Raw genomic sequence first — 21,488 nt, forward strand, 5'->3', positions numbered from 1 at the left:
GTGCGCCACCACCGCCTGGCTGTGATTTAATGTTTTAAGATGTTCAGTTGTAGCTGGAAGTTTTCCTGTGTCCTGGCTGGCCGGCGATCAGGACAGATCTTTTCCACTAGCATCCCCCAAGTAAACATACAGAGGCTTATATTAATTATTACTGCTTGGCCATTAACTCAGGCTTATTACTGACTAGCTCTTACACTTAAATCAACCCATAATTCTTATTTATGTTTAGCCATGTGGCTTGGTACCTTTTCTCATTTCTGCCTTGTCATCTTGCTTCCTCTCTGTCTGTCTGGCAAGTCCTGACTCAGCCTTCTTCTTCGCAGAATTCTCCTTGTCTGCTTATCCCGTCTATACTTCCTGCCTGGCTACTAGCCAATCAGCATTTTATTTATCAACCAATCAGAGCAACACACATTCACAGCATACAGAAGAATATTCACAGCATTCAGTAACTTCCTATTACATGCTGTGAAGTCTTTGCAGTTTTAAAAGATATAACATATATACACACACCTGATGTTGGAATACTAAATGTATAAAGTAGACATTTTACCAAAAATCAAAGAAAAACAAACTGCAATATAGCAGTGTTAGGGACAGCTTTATAGATAGATTATCCAGACCTAAAGTCCTTGAGGAGGCACTAAATTTGAAAGCTTTAAAAATTTTTCCATTATTTTTATTTTATGTTTATGGGTATTTTGTTTGCATGCATGTCTGTGTACCATGTGCATGCAGTGGCTGTGGAGGCTGAAAGAGGGTGTTTGATCCACTAGGACTGGAATTACAGGAAGTTGTAAGCTGCCATGGGACTGCAACTAGGGTCTGAGCCATCTCTTTAGCTCCTGAGAGGCACTGAATTTGTACTACATTTTAAATCAAATTGAGCTAACAGAAGAAAAGAAACTCTACAATGATTCCTTTATGGCAGTGGTTCTCAACCTCTGGGTCATGACCCCTGGGTGGTATTGGATGACCCTTTCACAGGGGTCGTCTAAGATCATCTGCATATCAGATATTTTCACTATGATTCATAACTGTAGCAAAATTACAATGATGAGGTAGCAATGAAAATGATTTTATGGTTGGGGGGGTTACCACAACATGAGGAACTGTGTTATAGGGTTGCAGCATTAGGAATGTTGAGAACCACTGTTTTAGGGGAAAAGGTAAAATCTTTTACTTGTAACGAAAACAAAACAACCCAACAGCTATATAGACTTTATGCTGTGATTTTGAAGATCTACAATGGAAATGGATCTTCTTTTCACAAAACCATAAAAGGGATAATACAAATTCATTCAGTTTCGATTCTGTGCTTTGGACCACTAAAGTATGGCTGCAGTAATAGCACACAATAAATGCTTTGTTAAGTTGGAAATGACATTAAGTTTATGTATAGATATTTAGGGGAAAAACATAAATATATATGTTTGGTACCATTTACGAGTTTAGTCATCCACTGAATATCGTGGAACATGTTCTCATGGATCAGTTAGGGCTATTGTCCTTCGAACGTGTATATCCGAACAGATTGTCTAGTCCACAAGAAATAGCTCAATTCCTAGAAATGCAGTCTACCAAGACTGAATGATAAAGAAAAGGAAATTCTGAACAGACCAATAAGGAGATTGAATTATAAAACAAGTTTCCTGACAAAAAAAGCTCAATTTTCAGTAGTTTCACTACTGAATGATATCAAACATGTCATGAATTAATAATACCTATCTCTTTTAAGCGTTTAAGAATATTAAAGAAGAAATAATACTCCAAACTTATTTTATTATAATAACATTATTATTATGCAAAACCCAGAAAAGGACAAGTCAAGAAAATTATAGGCCAATTCTCTTGGCACCTACAGATGCAAAAATCCTAGAACACCAAATTCATCAGCACATTAGAAGGGTTGTCCACCATTATTGAGTAGAATTTATTCCTGACATGACACCATCAGGTTAATAATTGTGATACACTTCATTAAAAGAATAAAAGACAAATACCTTATAATTATTGCAGTGGACGTTCATGTGTAGAAGAAAATAACCTCAGCAAGAACATGCAGCCAACATCATACTAGTGGTTAAACTGTAGCAAAATTTTTTTTATGCTTAAGACACATTATTGCTTCTGTTCAACATAGAGCTAGAATATTAGCCAGAGCAATTAAGGAAAATAAAAAAATAAAAGTTGTCCAAATAGGAAATAAATAAATAAATTGTCTGTGTTTGCTGAAGCCACGACTTCATACCTGGAAAATTCTACAGATCTCACCCTCCTCCCCAAAGAGGAGAAAACAAAAATGTGAGAATAAATAAATTCAGTAAAGCTGCAGCTTATAAAATCAGCATCTATGATGAACTACTCAAAACAGAACTCATGAAGATGACCTCATTTACAGCAGCTATAAATTTGTATAGTTGTGTGTAGAAACAAATTCTTAAGAATAAGGGAGTTGAAAAATTTGTCGATCTAAAATATTGAAAGAAATTGAAGAAAACACAAGTAAATGATAAAATATTCCATGTTTATAGATTGGAAGAAATGTTGTTAATATGTCTATATTACCCAAAATGTTATATAGATTCAAAGCAATTTCTACCAAAATACTGTGTCTTATACACACAGACATAAGCACACACTAATTTTATAGAACCACAGAAGTCCTCAAATAGCCAAGTAATCTGGCACAAAGAGAACAAAGCTGAATAAATCATACAACATGATTTCAAAATACATAATAATGCTACTATATACAATAATTGTCTTGGAATGTACATGCCCTTATGCAGTCACTTGGAAAATAGAAGCAGGAAGGTCAGGACTTTGAGGGTAGCCCCACCTGCATAGTGAGTTCTTAGCCAGCGTAGGCTGCATGAGACCCTGTCTCAACATCCCTCCTTCACTAAAAAATAAATTCAAATCAAACAGTGCTGTCCTAGCATTCCAACAGATACATACTACCTGGATACATTTTTTGCACCTAGAAATGACCTCATTACATCATTCTGTTGATTCCTGACAAAGATTACAAGGTTATGCAATGAGGAAAGAACTGTATCTTCCAAATGAAGAATGAAATTACACACTAGCCTCAAACCATATATAGAAATCATCCAGAAAATGATGAAAAGTTTGTTTTTTTTTTTCTATGGGTTGTGGTCTGATTGTTCTTTATTTTATATCTAGAATCCACCAATGAGTGAGTACATACCATAACTGTCTTTCTGGGTTTGGGTTACCTCACTCAGGATGATTTTTTTCTAGTTCCATCCATTTGCCTGCAAATTTCATGCTTTCATTGTTTTTCTCTGCTGAGTAGTACTCCATTGTGTATATGTACCACATTTTTTTCATCCATTCTTCCGTTGATGGGCATCTAGGTTGTTTCCAGGTTCTGACTATTACAAATAGTGCTGCTATGAACATAGCTGAGCATGTATCTTTATGGTATGAATCAGCATTCCTTGGGTATATGCCCAAGAGTGGGATGGCTGGGTCTTGAGGTAGTTCGATTCCTAATTTTCTGAGAAAATTTAACATATTACACACTTACCATGCCAGCACTTGGTAGGTGGAGGTAGGAAGATTTCAAATTCGAGACCTACCCTGCGCCAGTTGTAGGCCATCTTGGACTTTAAATAGACTCTGTCTTAGAATTCTCCCAAAATAAACTATCTAAAACATCAACAAGAAGAATCCTTAAACATAAGAGCCCCAAAATAGAAAACTGCTAGAAAAAATAATGGGGAAATCTTTCCAAATTGGTCTGGGCAGTATTTTGAATTGAACGTGAATAGCATAGGCCACAAATGTGAAAATAGGGTGGTGAAATTATATCAAAGTAAAAAGCTTCTGCATTTGTCATAAAGTTTCTGTCATTCTGTAGGCCTAAGCACATGAGCTTTAGGAGAATGTTCTGCTGCTGAGCTCTAGTAGTTCTACTAACTACTACTCAAAATGTGGAAAAAGGAAATTCTGCACATTGCTAGTAAGACTGTAAATTGATATAGTAATTATGGAAAACAGTGAGGAGGTTTTTTTTTAAAAAAGGAAACTGTCGCCGGGCGGTGGTGGCGCACGCCTTTAATCCCAGCACTCGGGAGGCAGAGCCAGGCGGATCTCCGTGAGTTCGAGGCCAGCCTGGGCTACCAAGTGAGCTCCAGGAAAGGCGCAAAGCTACGCAGAGAAACCCTGTCTCGAAAAACCAAAAAAAAAAAAAAAAAAAAGGAAACTGTCATGTGCCCTAGCAATCTAACTTCCAGGAATTTATGCAGAACAGATGAAATCAGTCCATCAAAGAGATACATTCACAATAGCCAAGACAGGAAGTAACATAAGTATCTATCAATAAATGAATGATTAAAGACAGTGTGTGTGTGTTTGTGTATAAAACACATGCTAGAATACTGTTTGGCCTTTAAAATGAAGGAAATATGTTCATTTTCCACAGTAGTATACTTGAACATTTACTGAGAAAAATAAACAAGTTATAAATAAATGATCTATAATCCCATTTGCATATCATAACGAGAAAACTCAAACTCTTTAAAGTATAGTACCATGGTAGCTTCCAGAGGCTAGATAGATTGGGGAATGATGACATTTTGGTTAAAGTGTATAATGTTCAGTTAGTAGAGACATCTGTATTGACTGTAGCTAATTACAATATTTTGTGTACTTTAAAAATCATGCAACAGTGAGGTTTTTCTACTCCTACCATAAAACATAAGTAATGAATTCATTATTATAGTTTGCTTTAATTATCTATAAGATAATACATATCAGAACATGAAAACCTGTCTTAGTAGCACATGTGTGTTATCCCAGCCCTTGGGAGGTGGAGATGAGAGGATCAGGAGTTCAGGGTTGTCACTGAGACCAGCTTGGGCTATCTGAGACTCTGTCTCAAAAACAAAGAAGTAATTCATATTATACCCTATAAATATTCTTAGTTGTAATTTATCAAGTGTTGTTTACTGTGCAAAGGATTTAAAAATGGAGTTCTCTAAAGAATGAAAACAAATTTCCAATAAGAACATGAAAAATGCTCAGCATCTCTAACAATTAGGGAAATGTAGCTCTGTTATTACAGCAAAAAGAAAAGTTTTAGAAAGAAGAAAATACTAAGTGTTGGCAAATGGGTAGATGATTTGGAATCTGTGTAAACTGTTGGTGAAGGTGTTAAATGGTACAGCAACTACAGAAAACAATATGGTATATTTTCTCAAAAGATTAAAAATTAAAATTGCTTTTACCTCTCCCCCTCACCCCCAGCAATTCTACTTTTGGCTATATACCCAAAAGAGTCAAAAGCATGGCCTCAGATTTTGTACCTTCATAATCACAACAGTGTTATTCAGAATAGCTAAAATATAGAAGGAACTTAAGTGCCCGATGATAGGTAGTTGAAAAGGTAAAGAGCAGAATGTCTGTACAGAGGAATGTCAGAAAGGGGAGAAACTCTGACATAGATGAACACTATGCCATTCTGTTCTGTTCCAAGCGATGTTTGTTGTTGTTTGTTTTTGTGATTTTTAGATGAGGCAAGATCTATAATTATCTGTATATGATTATTTTTAAAGGTTAACTTTTAAAAATTACATTTACATTAAAAATGTAACTGTGGAGAGAAAAAAACCCCACTACCAACCAAAGAAGCTAGAATTTAAAATCAGGTGAATTAGGGCTATGTACCATATCATATTGCAAATGACTTCTTTTTGTTTTAATGCTAAGCATTACTTCTAAATTTTTATTTCAAGCAGTTTGGCTATCATCTCCTCTAGGAAGTTTTTCTTGACCCAGGTACTAGCTGTGAAATGTATGTGTTATAACACTTAATGCTCAGCATCATAATTGTCTGCATAAATCATACAGTGCTGCTGGAGGGTCTTACATAGACTGTTATCTTTTAAAAGTCCAGAGAGTATAGTGAGGGTTTGGAAAGTGAACAATTGAATGGAGTAGCCACAACAGAATGTAAAATTTTCTTAGCTGTTTTAATAATCAAATTAATGGATTATCAAGATTTAAAGGATTTTAGTGCAACCATAATGGACACCAAAAGATTATCTGTTTTTATCAGCAAACATTAAGTGGGGGGAGATTGTTTACCTCATTTTTTAGAAAAAAGCTTTTCCTAACCTGTTAGGTAGCTGCTAAGGAAATGTGAAGAGATTGGTAGTTCCTTATACATAATTAAGTAGCTCATTCTTGCAGATACTTCAATAATTCATATTTGAAATATACTTTTTTTTCAATAAAATTGGCTTTTAGATACCTCCATTCAAAGAGGTTGTAGTTGTACGATTTCATTTTCTAAGATTTTAAGGGAATCCATGCTTTGTATAAGAACTAAATACTGTGTCATAGAGAAACTTAAAATCATTTTTTATGAAGTGAGGCTCTGTTGTTATAGGAAGTAGTATTTGAAATCTCCATTTGGAGAAACATAGTAGATACAGGACAATAAGAGAAAAAAAAGGGAAAGCAGTATATATGGGATATTCCATACTCCTATTTTTGCCCTTTGTCCCCCAACCTTCATTCTTAATCTGTTGCTTCTTGGAGTGGTAAATACTACTAAGCAAGAGATTAAGTGAATGCTAAGATGTTAGTGTAGTCGGAAGTTGTGAGGAGGTTTTCAGTTTGGTCCTTGGTGTCTTCCTTCTTGCCTGTGAACCTGACTACACCCTGAAAAAGAGCATGCAGTGTACCTTACAGATTTTGAGCCTTGCTCTTCAAGCCTCAAAGTTAAAGGCACCTTTATGTTACAGATAATTGACTGACTTTTTTTTTTCCATTTTTATTTGTTAAGAAAATTTCTACTCACTCTACATACTACCCACAATCCCATCTCCTCCCTCCTACCACCTCCCAGCCCTCCCTCCCAAGCAACCCCAAGTCCTCACATCCCCCAAATCAAGGTCTCCCATGGGGAGTCAGCAGAGCCTGGCACACTGAGCCTAGGCAGGTCCAAGCCCCTCCCCACTGCACCAAGGCTGCAAAAGGCGAGTTGACTGACTCTTTTTTTTTGTTTTTTTTTTTTTTGTTTGTTTGTTTTTCAAGACAGGGTTTCTTTGTGTAGCTTTGCACCTTTCCTAGGACTCACTTGGTAGCCCAGGCTGGCCTCGAACTCACAGAGATCCACCTGGCTCTGCCTCCCGAGTGCTGGGATTAAAGGCGTGTGCCACCACCGCCTGGCGAGTTAACTGACTCCTACACAGTGGTTCTCAACCTTTCTAATGCTTGACCCTCTAATACAATTCCTCATGTTGTGGCAACCTCTAACCACAAAATTATTTTTTTTATTACTTCATAACTGTAATTTTGCTATTGTTATAAATTGTAATGTAAATATATGATATGCTGGTGGTCTTAGTCTACCACTGTGAAAGGGTCATTTGCCCCCCCAGGGGTTGTGACCCAGAGGTTGAGAACTGCTGATCTCATACAAGATATTCATTTTAGTGTATTGTTTTGAAGAGGAACTCTACCATATTGCTTTTAAATGGGCGGGAGGGTCAGAGGATATAGGCTTTTGAAACCAAGTCTGAAAAACGTGAGTTCTATCCCTAGAGCCCACATGCTAGAGGGAGGTAGCTCACTTCCAGTTTGTTGTCTGACCTTCACATGGTACACTGTGGCATATGCTTGTAAATACACACAAATAAATGGATAAATAAGATTTTTTTGAGGTGAGAAAGGGATTTTGAATTTTTAAAATGTAAAATATGTTAAACCAGGAGGAGATCTTTACTCTGTAGGACAAAATTCTAAGATTAAGATTAGGATTATATGTAAATCTAAGGCTTTTATAATAAATAGTAGAGTCCTAAGATGTTTCATCAGTATTCAGCTGCCAAAAGGATGCAAAGAGAAAGAGGTAGAGCGGCAACATTATTCGGTGGATAAAGGAGCTTGGTGCCACACCTGGTGACCTGAGTTTTATTCCTGGAATCCACATGTGATTACTGAAATTTGTCCTCTGACCTCCATACACTTGAACACACACAAACACACACAAACACACACACACATACACACACACACATACACGCACATACACACACACACACACATCTTTTTTTTTCTGGTAAGCACTTATTCTTAAGTTATGCTCTTCTGCACAAACTAAATGGTCACATATTTTCTGTATTTTTATAACTTAATTACATAGCACCATATTGTAGAAGGTAAAAATTCATTTACTGCCAAGTGTGGTGGCACACACCTTTTAATCCTAGCACTGAGGAGGCAGAGGCAAGTGAATCTCTGTGAGTTTGAAGCCAGCCTCGTCTACAAAGTGAGTTCCAGGACAGCCAGGGCTGTTATAGAGAGAAACCTTACCTTGAAAAAAGAAATCCATTTATTATATAGTGTTTGTGCGCCATTGTTGAACATAGGATTGCCATTTAGACAGATGCTTTGCTTGGACCCTTATCTCAGCCAGGGCTTGAACCTTTTTGAAACTCATAACCCAGTTAAATTTAATATTGTATAATACTATCTTAATCTAGAGAATAACAGCCAAGTTTGTATTTTGAAACCGATATTTTTAATACCTTAAACTTCAATATGTTACTAATAAAGAATAAGTAGGGTATGTTTATCAGTACCTGTCACATAGTAAATTCTCAATAAAAGCTTATTGAATTAAAACATGCTATTATAGTTCATGTCCAGTATGAAATTTACATTGACATTTCATAGATGTGTATTTTATGTATCTCCTAGTGATACTATAAGGCTAGGACACTGATGTCTGTCTTACTGAGGTTTACAGCACTAAGAAAAAAACGACAAGCTTGAGTGCTATCTTGTTCCTATTTGCCAGATATAGAAAGTAGTGTTAGCTTTTTGAGAGACTCATAGCTTAAGTTTGTCTCTGATATTTTTAGTTGTATTTGTTTCCTAATTTATTGGGCACTTATTTACATACTGTACGTTAGAGATATCACAGGAATATCTGTCTTTGTTGAGCTTATAACTGTCTTTTATGTTGTTAGTCTCCTGTGTTTGGACTACAGGTTTCATAACAAGTTTAGAAATGTTTGTGAGCTTTAAAATGAAAAATATTAGGCTTGACTTTAGTAGATGATTTCTTACTTGATAAAGTTTTTGTCTTATTGCAATTACATAACTTTAGAATTTTGTATGTTACGGCAATCTGAGTCTAATCAGCACTTTCCTTAAATAGCAAAGCACGGATGTTCATATGGTTAGTGATAGTGATGGAGATGACTTTGAAGATGCTTCAGAATTTGGAGTGGATGATGGAGAAGTATTTGGCATGGCATCCTCTGCCCTGAGAAAATCTCCAATGAGTGAGTATTTGTAACTTTTTGGGACCAGCATTACAATTCTCCCTTCTAGTATTAAACTTAGAAAGAATTGGGACTTAAAAATTCCTTCCTGACCTTTTTAGTTTAGAGAGGTAAAACATAAGAGGTAGACATGCTTTATTGGAAACAGAGTCTTGAGTTTTGGTTTTACTAAGCGTCCATTTTTCCAAAGCACTAGTAAAAATGACTAAAAGTATGTGTAGGATAACATTTCAGTGTATGATTAGTTCAGTTCTGTGTGCTTGTATCTTAGAAGTTGGTTGACAAACAGCTGTACTTTCTGTTGCTAGTACTTGTTTCCCACTTGTCAGCGATGTCAGTGTGAAGAATAGTAATATTACCTTGTTATTCATTGTTGGTATCCATTTTAAGAAGGAAAACAGTAGAATATATGTGCCATCTTTCTCATTTGCACTTATGAGATGTATGTTAGAGAATAATAAAGGATGCTATATGCAAAATGAGTTCTAAACTAATTCCTTAAGTGGACTATTCACTCTGTAAAATTAGGGTCTCCTTTTGACAGAAATTGATAAGATATTTATACAAAGTTGGCATTTTTCCAATTAGTGAATTCTTTAAAAGATTTTCAAATACTTATATAACTTAATCACAAGATATCTATTTTAAGAAAACATCAAAATCCTAATTGTCGCTGACACATAATTTAGATGCATAACAGGATTGTATCTATTCATTGAGATTTTTTAAAAGATTCTTTTTATTCTGCTTGATGAAATCTTCTAATGTATGTTAAATTATCCCATCAGATATATCACAGAAGCTAAACTTAATTTTATTTCCTCTTTATTGATTAAATATATTTCTTATATGTGGGATTAGATGTTATGTGGTTTGTTTTTTGTGTCTATTTGTTTTGTTTTTTTTGTTTTTGTTTTTTCTTTTGTTTGTTTTTTAGTGCCAGAAAACGCAGAAAATGAAGGAGATGCCTTATTACAATTTACAGCAGAGTTTTCCTCAAGGTAGGGTTAGGATATTAACTATAAAATTGATGTTCTCTTATACTACTGTGATTTTTTTGGTGCAATTTTAATTTTATATATATATATATATATATATATATATATATATATATATATCCTAGAGCATTCAAATGATTTATTTATCAATCATACAGTATTAATAGAGAAACACATACTGTTCCATGTGATGTAACTAATAAACCATTTGTGGTAATGCAGAAATGTATTCAATTTAGTAATAGATCACTCCTATACTGTCTTATGTTCCTCAAAGAACTAGGATATATCATACTAATTTTTAGTATATCCTAGGAAAAACAAAAATTACACAATATCAAATTAAAAGTTAATTAAAATTTAAATGTAAGTGAAATTTTCTTTTAACTTTTGTTTTCTGATTCTTTAGCATTTCTTTTAAGACCCTTAGTAAGTTCTTTATATATTTTGTAGTCTACTAAGGTGTTTAAAGAGACTTACTATTTAATTTTCAGTTTTATATAAATGATATTCCTATTTTAATCGTTTTTTTCCTGGCAACACTATAATGTGGAAGAAGAATCAGTTTTCTATGGTAGAATTCCCAAATAAATGAGTTAAAATGAGAAAAAATTAATGTAAGTCCAAAATCCGATGAAATTAAGTAGGCAAGAAGTACTTCTTGTGACATAGTTTCATAATACTTACTAAATTGTTAAAAATTCCAGTTTTCTCCTATATTGGTACAGAACAAGAAGAATTTTTTAAATTTACAAATCTTATTTAGGCATTAAAAGAAGTGATTTGTTGTTTGGTTTGTTCTAGATATTAGTTGCAACATTTGCTTACCAGTCATTGATTCAATTGTGAGACTTTCGTATGAATTTCAAACATTTCTTTATTAATATACATAATTTTTCCTATAGATATGGTGACTGCCATCCTGTATTTCTTATTGGCTCATTAGAAGCTGCTTTCCAAGAGGCCTTCTATGTGAAAGCCCGAGACGTAAGTCCAGTCTCATAGATTCTGATTAAGATTGTCCTGTATTGGTTTACCACTTGGTGTGAGGCAATATTTATATTTCTTACAGTGTTGAGATTGAAATCCTCATTTTGTTTCCATTCATCTACCAACCTTATTTTCACCAAGATTCTCCTTTCCATTGGTGCATTATATAATGTCACCTGCTGTAGCCTTTGCAGAAGGACTTGTAACCTGGGATATAGGGGCTTGGTGGACATGTTTACAAGGAACCAGACTATATGTTGATATTGGTTTTGGTTATATGAGTCAACATTTCCTGATAGAAATTTGTCCTCAGTCCTTTCCCAAAGTGCTTATTCCCTTTAAGTAGTTTCACTTCATCTGTGAAAACTGTATTCTAACACACCCAGTACATCACTAAAACTTTTTAGTACCAAGTATACAGGTTCAGCTTCCCTAGCCTAAAAATCATAATCTAGATTGCTCCAAAGTACAAAACTGTTTCAAGCCACATGATCCTCAAATGCAGTGAATTTCCAATTATTTGAGTTAGCGACATTCAAACAATAAAGATTATTCAAATAATCCAAAATCTGAAAGAACTAAAAATATGCCACTACACTTCTATCTCAATCACTTTGCAGAATAGCTACTTATACATTCAGTTCTGTGGTGAGATGGCAGGTTTTTTGGAGGTGGCGGTGGAGGGGGGCGTTGTTCTTGTTTGCCATGGAGTTTTTATTTGTGTTTTGAGGATTTGAGGGATTTTGTTTGTTTTTGCTGTACTGGGAATTGAGCCTACTTCCTGTATACTAAGCAAGAGTTCTATGACTGTGCTGTAGCCTCGGCAACACCCATCCCTTTAACTTTTAACTTGAAGGCTCTCACTAAACTACCAAACTGCCCTCAACTTACTCTTGTGGCCTAAGCTGGCCTTAAACCAGTTTCTCCCACCTGTAGTGGGTAGCCATTCCAGCTTGGATCTGGAAGTTCCAACCCCCATTGAGACTCTGGCAACTGTTACGCCTACGAGGCGGGGTGAGGGGAGGCACTGGAAACCCTAGAGCTGGATGGGCCAGAGCTTTCTCTGTGCGCGCGCTCTGTGCCTGGACCCTGGACGGTGGAGGTTGACTGTGCAGAGCTCCAGAGAACACCACTGGATTGCGATACACCTTCTACCTATCTATTCCTTCATTTGTAAGTCATCCACTAAATAAATCTTCCTTTTAACTACGTGGAGTGGCCTTTATAATTTTCCCCAATACCCACCCCCATTTAATTCTAATTTATAAATATATTAGGAATCCTAAGAGATTAAAATAACTAATAAGAATTGGAGAGATCGCTCCACAGTTAATGTATACTGACGGCTCTTGCAGAAGAATAGAGTTTGGGGCCCAGCACCCATATTAGATGCCTTTTAGCTAATGACAAAATAAAACAATTACAGCAATATTCTGCAATAAAAGTTAGGTAAATGTATGTTTTTCTCTCAAAATATTTTTATCTGTTTACCTCTTTACTTAAAGGATATACTTTACAACACATTTTTACAAGTAGCGTCTTTACTCTTGCTCTTTAGGGATCATCATGAAATAAAATAAGGGTTACTTGAAGACAAGCACTTCAGTGCAATGACAGTCCAGCTTCTGACCAAGATAGCTGTTAAATCACCAGTGGGTAGGCACTATATGCAATACAATTACATGGATACTCTTGGACAAAGAGATGATCCAGAGAGCCCCCTCTCTCTGCCTTCCTGTCACAGTGATTCCAGACTAAGTCCTCAGCATTTTTACAGAATGCCAGGGGTCAAACTCATATTTGCACAGCCATCTCCCCAGCTTTGATTAGTACATTTTTATGATGAATTTTTATTTTAATTTCTCAGATTAAAATGGAAAATACTAACTGGAGCAGAAAATAATGAAATTGCATTATTTAGAGCTAAGGATGTAACTTACTTTTAGAGTATGTGCTTAGCATACATGAGGTCCTGATTTTGATGCCCAGCCCATACATACAAAAACATTATTTTTAATCAACAAATAATTAAAATTTAATGCAGACTTTTATTGTTTATAACAAGCTTTTGGAGTTTAAAAACTTAAACTTCACAGAAACAAATATTAAGAATATCTTATATATTTGTTAGGTTTTGATATAACCATTTGAAACCAAATTGTTCCCCTAAGAACTTAAGAATGCATTTTGCATAACAGTGAGACTCTCCTGCTTAACCATAATATGGTTATCACTTAAAATAAGACTAATAATAATTCCAAAATTTCAGTTCCCAATAAGCATAGATACTTTCTCAGTTTCATTTCAAGTTTCTATGTATGCCTAACATATTATGGCTTTAAATGCAGATGTTTAAATATGGTGTTTATTTCCAACAAAAGAACTTTTATTAAATTGTTGTGTAGATTTATTCAGACTGATAATCTCTGAAGGAATATAAGCTCTTGTTTATTAACTCCTAGATATTCTAATGAAACAATTGATCATTTGCTTTTATTAGTGTCTAGGTTTTAGCAGTGGCAAATCATTGAAACATATAATACATGTTTTGCTTCTTAGAATCATATCAGAATTTACTCACCTCTCACGACTGCTAAATTGTCTTTATTCTTTCCTTCTTAGTCAAGTAGGTCTTTTTTCTTTGTTTGCTCCCCTTTTCTAATTTATAGTTAATGGATAGTTTATTACATTCCTTGGGGCTAAAGAAAAGCCACATAGTGGTCAAATTGTTCAAAATAATCTAAGTCATTACACTTTTTACAGTCATCAAAGAAGTTTCATTTTGGGGGGTGGCAGGAAGCCGAGACTTGTTTTGAACTCCCAATCATCCTGCTTCCACCTCCCAAGTGCTAAGAGTTCAGGCAGATGCCACTATGCCCAACTTATTTGTTGAGTACAAAATATGGGAATAGTAATACTGCTTCATATTTCTGTGCTATTAGTATAAGTCATTTTCCTGAACACTGTATTAAACTAGTGAGATGGGGACATTTAGTATTTATATTCCCATTTTAAAGATGAGGAAACTCAGAAAAAAATGGTCTGGGTTTTCCAGAGCTACATCAGTAGTAAATAGTAAAAGCCAAGTGAGTTAATGCATTCCAACACAAGCAAGTAGGGTTTGTGTCGCACAACACGTGCAGACATCTCTGCTTTCTACTGCGTTGTAGGACTCAGTTACGAAAGTCCAACTCTCTTTTTCAGATTTCACATCTCCAAGTTAGGACAAATTGTTTATTGTAATTTCTCAATCATTTTTAAGAAAACAATTTGCTAGTGTTCAGACATTTTAAAGCAAGTGTGACTTTTAGTTACTGTGGCACTTTGCCTAAATTTCTTTCATCTTAAATATCATGTTTAATTTAAACTTAGAAGGCACATTAATTTTACCAGGGCAACAGATGAGCCTCAAGCACCAGCTTTCTTCACTTGAATTGAGAAATTGAGTTCCAAGAGTAAATAAAAACAAGATTGGAGATTTAAATCCTCTACTAGGCTTTTTGAACTTATATACTCATTAAATGTTTATTGGAGTGGTGGGATTACAAAGGATTTAGGGAGCTTCATCAACTGGTATATAGTTAATCACTAAGTAAAACACTACATTTGATAAAGTGTTTCTCACGATGCCACATTCAATCCATCTTAATGAAAACTGCTTCCAGCTGATTTCATTTGAGAGCACTTGTTGGTTAGAGTGCTCATGGTTCTTCTGCCTATTCTTGAGGACTTTAGTACTGGCTAAAGCAGATCCAGTTTATTATGGATTCTTACATTTTTTCTCACTTCTGATAACACCTTCATCAGTTTTATAACCTTTCTTGCTTTAAAATATGAAAGATGGTCATTCCGTTAAGAGTTATAAGTATTTATCCATGTCTACTTAGTGTGTGGTATACATATATTTCCTTGCTCTAACAATTCAGAGGTTAGCCAGTAAGATAAGACAATATAAACAGATCTATATTGTATAATGTGACTTAGAAGCAATGAGAACAGTACCTCTGAGATATCTCTAATCTGATTCTTAAGAGTTAATGAGATAGGACTCTCACATTGTAACCCACGCAGATCTCACACTTGAGAGCCTCCTACTTTAGCTAAGATTGCAGCCATGTGGCAGTATACCCAGCTCTGACTAGAATCTTAGAATACAAACATACTTGGGCAGGTAACAATATTCTGGAACATTATACCAGCTGGGTAGTGGTGGCACACACCTTTAATCCCAGCACTTGGAAGGCAGAGCAGGTGGTGGATCTCTGTGAGTTCGAGGACAGCCTCGTCTACAAGCATGTCTTCTAGGACAGCCAGAGCTACATAGTGAAACCCTATCTTGAAAAACAACAACAACAAAAACAAAAAATATGACAATCAAAGATTAAAATGAGAAAACAATAACCAACTTGATGTTACTGGGACAAAAAAAACAAAGTCTTAGTTGGAGTTACATTGCAGGTATAAAACTGGGAAGATCAGTGGACTCAGTATTAATGAAATTAAATGAAATTTAATTTAATGAAATTAAATGAATTAAAGAGTTACCACTTGACCACTCCATAATTATTTTGGGAGTTTTTGATGATTCTCCTGATAACTACCTATCTCTCCTTCTGCTGCCCCTGATGAGTTTTCTTATATCATACCACAAAATGTTCAGTGAAGAATGACTGGAGATTTGTAGTAACTAAAAAACCAACAATAAAACCCCTTCCTTGCCTGAGTTATCTCCCAGTTGAAGGATTGTTTCTTTCCCAGGCTTTCAAAACCCGAGAGAGTGGCTTTGATATCAGTGATCTTGTTGCAGTCTCTAAATCTGACTTCACACCCAGGACTTTTTCTAAATAGTATTACTCATTTAAGGAACCTAGTGCTCAGGTTCCTGTCTTCACTTAGTAGTTCTGTTGCCCCAAAGAACAGACTAGAGCTTGTCTCTGAACTGAAGAGCCACAGAATGATGATGGTGATATCTACTTTATGTAGTGGCTTGAGAATTAATTGGAATGCTATCCATAACTACCAGGACCATAGTTAAGCAGTTTGTGATAAATTTGAAAAAAGTTTGTACAATAACAAAACCAGTTTTCTTATTGACTCTGACATATCTCTGAAAGTAACTTCAGGGCTTTGAGAGCCCTTGTAAAAACCCAGCCTCAAGTTGAATATTTCCCATTAACTGTAGCTGAAGTTTTCCTGTGTCCTGACCTGCCAGCAGCTGGGACAAATCTCTTCCACTCGTGTCCCCCAAGTAAACACACAGAGACTCATATTACTTATAAACTGTATGGCCGTGGCAGGCTGCTTGCTATCTGTTCTTATATCTTAAATTAACCCATTTCTATTAATCTATACCTTGCCATGTGGCTCGTGGCTTACCGGTATCTTATATCATGCTTCTCCAAGCATCTCTCTGCCTCAGCCTTCCACCTCCCAGAATTCTCCTCTCTCCTTGTCCTGCCTACACTATCCTTCCTGCCTGGCTACTGGCCAATCAGTGTTTTAGTTATCAATCAATCATAACAACATATATTCACAGTATACAGGACATCCCACAGCAGTTACCTGGGCTTCTTTATCTCTTTTTATTATATTTAATTTCAAGAATTGGCTAATCTTTAGGTGCTACCATTTCTACTACCTCCATCTGAAAGAAATCTAAATACCATCATTGATTAGTATCGTTTAAAAAAAATTAATTCTGCACACTTCTGAGGTTACAGCTTTAGTTAGTGAGTCTTCCACATCCCGTCATTGAGAAAACCAAGCAAACTGACTTCTTAATGCTTTGAAAAATAGGTCTAATCTGCCTATTTTGTTTAGTGTTTTTTTTTTTTATTGAAGTTTTTAAATTTCTGTTGACTTCCTTAAAGACAGGGCAGTGTCTAAGATGGCAATTTTAAATGAGAAGATAGCATCCTGCCCACTTATAATGCTGATATAATTTTTTTTAGAAAAATGTTTTCTCATTATATAAATACTTTTTGGTATATATAATAATCATAGATTCATTTTAATTAGAAATAAAAGTTACTATGTAATTGTGAACCTGGAAATAGCAACTATTAAATATGCTTACTTTTGAACAGAGATCAATAAAAATCTATAAATCTGTATTAGGACTGTAAAGATGGTTTAGTCGATAAAGTTCTTGCTGAGAAAGCTTTAGAACCTGAGCTCATATCTCAAGCACCCACATAAAAACCAGGCACTACAGTGTAATCTGTAATTCTGGCAGTGAGGAGGTGGTAACAGGTAGATCCCTGGTGCTCATTAGACAGCTTACCATGCTAAGTCAGTGAGCTCCAGGTTAAGCAAGAGACTCTGTCCTAAGAATTAAGGTGGAGAGTGATTGACATCAACAATATAGAAGACACCAACTCTAGCTTCTATATACATATGTGTGTGCATATCCATACACACACACACACACACACACACACACACACACACACACACAGCTGTTGTGTGCTGGGCATGGTGGTACATGCTTTTTTTTATCCTACCACTCAGAGGCAAAGACAGATGCAGGCAGAGCTCTGTGAGTTCATGGCTAGCTGGCCCTATATATTGGGTTGCAGGCCATGATGAATGTGGTTCTAAAAGACAAGTCCGTAGCACTAAGCACTTACAAAAAGAAAAAAGCGATCTCATACTAGCAACTTAATAGCACAACTGAAAGTTCTAATACAAAAAGAAACCACATGCAAAAGGAGTAGAAAGTAAGAAATTTTCAAACTTGGGCTACAATCAGTAAAGTAGAACAAACAAAAACACAAAGAATCAATGAAACGAAGAGTTGCTTCTTTGAGAAAATCAAAAGATTGGCAAAATCCTTATTCAAGCTAACTAAAAGGTGGAGAGAGAATATCCAAACTAACAAAATTAGCAACAAAAAGGAAGACATAACTAACAACAGACACTAAGGAAATCTAAGAATCAGGAGGATGTATGTTAAAAACCTGTATTCCTCCAAGTTAGAAAATCTAAAATAAATGGATAATTTTTCAATACATACCACTTACCAAAGTTAAATGAAGATCAGATAAGCAATTTAAACAGACCTATAACCCCTAGTGAAATAAAAGTAGTAATGAAAAGTCTACCAACCAGAAAAAAGCCCAGGGCCAGATAGTTTTAGTGCAGAATTCTACCAGATTTTCAAAGAGTTGATGCCAATAATCCTCAAACTATTCCACAAAATAGAAACAAAAGGAGCATTGTCCTATTCATTTTATGAGGCCACAGTTACCCTCATACCCAAACCACATAAAGACCCAACAAAGAGAATTGTAGACCAATTATCTCTTAGGAACATAGATGCAAAAATATTCAATAAAATACTTGCAAACCAAATCCAACAACACATCAAAAGATCATCCACCATGATCAAGTAGGCTTCATCCCAGAGAGGCAGGGGTGGTTCAACATATATAAATTGATTAATGTAATCTTCCATATAAATGTACTAAAAGATAAAAAAAATACATGATCCTCTCATTATATGTAGAAAAGGCCTTTGATAAGATCCAGTTTTCCTTCATTTATAAAAATAAGGAGGGGGACATGTTTAAGGGCTGGTGCTGTAGTACACTAGTAATCCTAGTTCTTGGGAGGTGGAAACAGGAAGATTAGGAGTTCGGGGTCATAATAAAATACATAATGAGTTTAAAAATAGCCTTGCATACATGAGAGTTTAATTTTAAAAAACAAAACAAAAGATAAAAACAAACACAGAAGCTAACATGTTTTACATAAATGTGGCTGTACCAACTACATATGCTGTTCTGTAATTAGCAGTTTTTTTTAACTAGAGTGTTAGCATCATTTAGAATATGCCATCAATTCTTCCACTTAGTTATCAATTCTAATTAAAACTTTAATCATCTGAGTGTTCATATTACAGTTAGTATTTAAATTAGTCAAAACTACATTAGCTTTATGGCATGCTTGTTTAACGCTTTCTTCCTAATTTATTGCGATTTCATCATCTTTGATTTAGTTTGATTTCAGTAGGTGGGCATTAAAGATATCGGGCAGATTTGGATCTAATGTATATACCCTCCTTTTATTTTCTTTGAATTTCAGCTGAAAATACTTTGGTAATGAACCTACCTTGATACTGTGAATCTGTTTCCTTAATAATGGGCAAGTTGTCTGAATATAATGTCAGCAAAGATCTGTTAACTTGTTCAATTATTCATAGGTAAAAGTAAGAGAGCAGTATGGCTAAAACAGATGTTTAGGGAGATAGGTCATAGAAATCCATGAACACCAGCAAAAATTTTTTACTGCTGTTACTGTTGTTAAGCAGTGGTTAATTATTGAAAGATTTTGAAGAGGAAGGTATCACTGTCGGAGCTATAATACAGGAATGAGTGATATAGTAGCAGTTTGTAGGAGAGACTAGAGAGAGAGAGAGAAGTAGGAGGCAAGGATACTAATGTGTGTATGTATATATGTAGAGTGATTTAAAACCATGGTACAATAATAGTGCCATATAGTTTCTGGCTCAAAATTTCATAGATGTTCTCTTCTGTGTCATTCCATATACGTGCATCTTGTAATAGCCACAAATTGCTGATTTCTTTGAAATGTATACTTATGAAGAAATCGAAAAATTAAAAAAGAAAAACAAAATTGTAGTATAGACAAGCAATATGAATAAAAAGGCACTTTACAGAAAATAAAAGAGATAACCAATAAAATAAGAAAAAATACTTCTCATAGTTGAATAATACAAGAAACAGATTAAAATCATTCTACTATACCATTTTCTCTTGTGGTAGTAAAAATATTTTGATGTGTATACTTATAAAAAAAGAAGTAAATAAAATGTTCATTAAAGCATTTTTAAATAGCAAAAAAAATGGAAATATCTGATATGCCCATCAATTTAAAACTAATTTTACATCCCTATAGTGAAATACTGAATGAAGCTCATTTATAGATACTGATGTAAAAGGATGTTGAAGATATAGTAAGTGAAAAAAGCAAGGTACATAGTAGCATATTTATTGTGGCTGTTTTATGTTTCAAAAATTACAATTGTGCATAATTGGTAGGTAAATAGATGAAAAATGTTCAAAAGAGAGAACTAGTAGTGGCAAGCCATTTACTATGATCCGATTCACATATTGATTCTGAAGTATAAATCTGTCACCCATGGCATTTTTGTAGATGCACACTTGTCTGTTATAGTATTCCAAACCCAACTGGGCAATCTTCTCTGGATAAATTGACTGGTTCACATGCTAATAAGAAAAATTCTTCCTGTTTCATTGCATGAAAAATAAATGCTAAAGTCACCCCAAGCAATAACCTCCATGCTTTCTTTGTGTTCCTGCTTGACCTTCTGCAAATGGACTCCTTTTTACTAACTAGCTATATAGTGGAGTTTCCTCAATGAGCAGTCAGCCCATTCCCTAAGTGTAAAGCACATACTAGCAGATTTTGAGAATCTTTCTGCTAGACAAAGAACTAACCCATAAATGTATAACTTGTCTTCATATTTCATGGATTTAATAATATAGTTTGATAGAATTATCATTTTCCTCAATGACTAAAGCCTTTTGCGTGCGTGCGTGCGTGCGTGTAAGTAAGTAAGTACAAATTAGGATAGGCCTTTGTTGTTTGTAACTGAAAGATGAACATTAATAGTGATATAGCATCAAGATTTCTCTTTCTTTCTCTAAGTCGACAGGTCTTCTGTCTGATCCTGGTATGGCACATCACAGAATCTGAAACTCAGTTCTATCTTTTTTTATTACCAAGATTCAGGTTATGTCATCATTCAGGATGACTGCTGGAACTCCAGCTAACACTTCTCCTTAAATTGTTCAGAATTTAGTCAGCCATGTATGCTAAAAAAAATAAAAATTAAAAAAAAATAAGAAAGACTTATTTTTTAGTTATCAGGCATTGACTTAAAATCAAACAAACAAACAAAAACAAGAGATTCTTCACTAAGAAAAGATGGAAACATTTAGGACCTATGGACAGTCTCTACCATGTATATTCAGTGTGTGACTAAGAGTTATAGTGAGCCAGGCATTTCAGTGCACACCTGTCATCCTACTGTTCAGAGTCAGGAAATTCAAGAGTTCAAGGACAGCCTGAGCTACATAGTTAGACTCTGTCTTGCAAAGCAAAATTAAAGGGGGAGTAGAGGCAG

The 21,488-nt window shown here is 35.0% G+C and overlaps 1 protein-coding gene across 1 annotated transcript in view; it reads left to right on the forward strand.

Moving 5' to 3' along the window:
* Window positions 1-21,488, forward strand: part of Faf1 (Fas associated factor 1) — a 339,484-nt gene that overhangs the window by 197,718 nt on the left and 120,278 nt on the right. The window contains exons 10-12 of the mRNA XM_076564728.1: window positions 9,203-9,329; window positions 10,267-10,330; window positions 11,233-11,314. Coding sequence (XP_076420843.1) covers window positions 9,203-9,329; window positions 10,267-10,330; window positions 11,233-11,314 — 273 coding nt within the window. The remainder of the gene's footprint in view (window positions 1-9,202; window positions 9,330-10,266; window positions 10,331-11,232; window positions 11,315-21,488) is intronic.

The sequence above is a fragment of the Peromyscus maniculatus genome, chromosome 2 (assembly GCF_049852395.1).
Source record: "Peromyscus maniculatus bairdii isolate BWxNUB_F1_BW_parent chromosome 2, HU_Pman_BW_mat_3.1, whole genome shotgun sequence".
Taxonomy (NCBI): domain Eukaryota; kingdom Metazoa; phylum Chordata; class Mammalia; order Rodentia; family Cricetidae; genus Peromyscus; species Peromyscus maniculatus.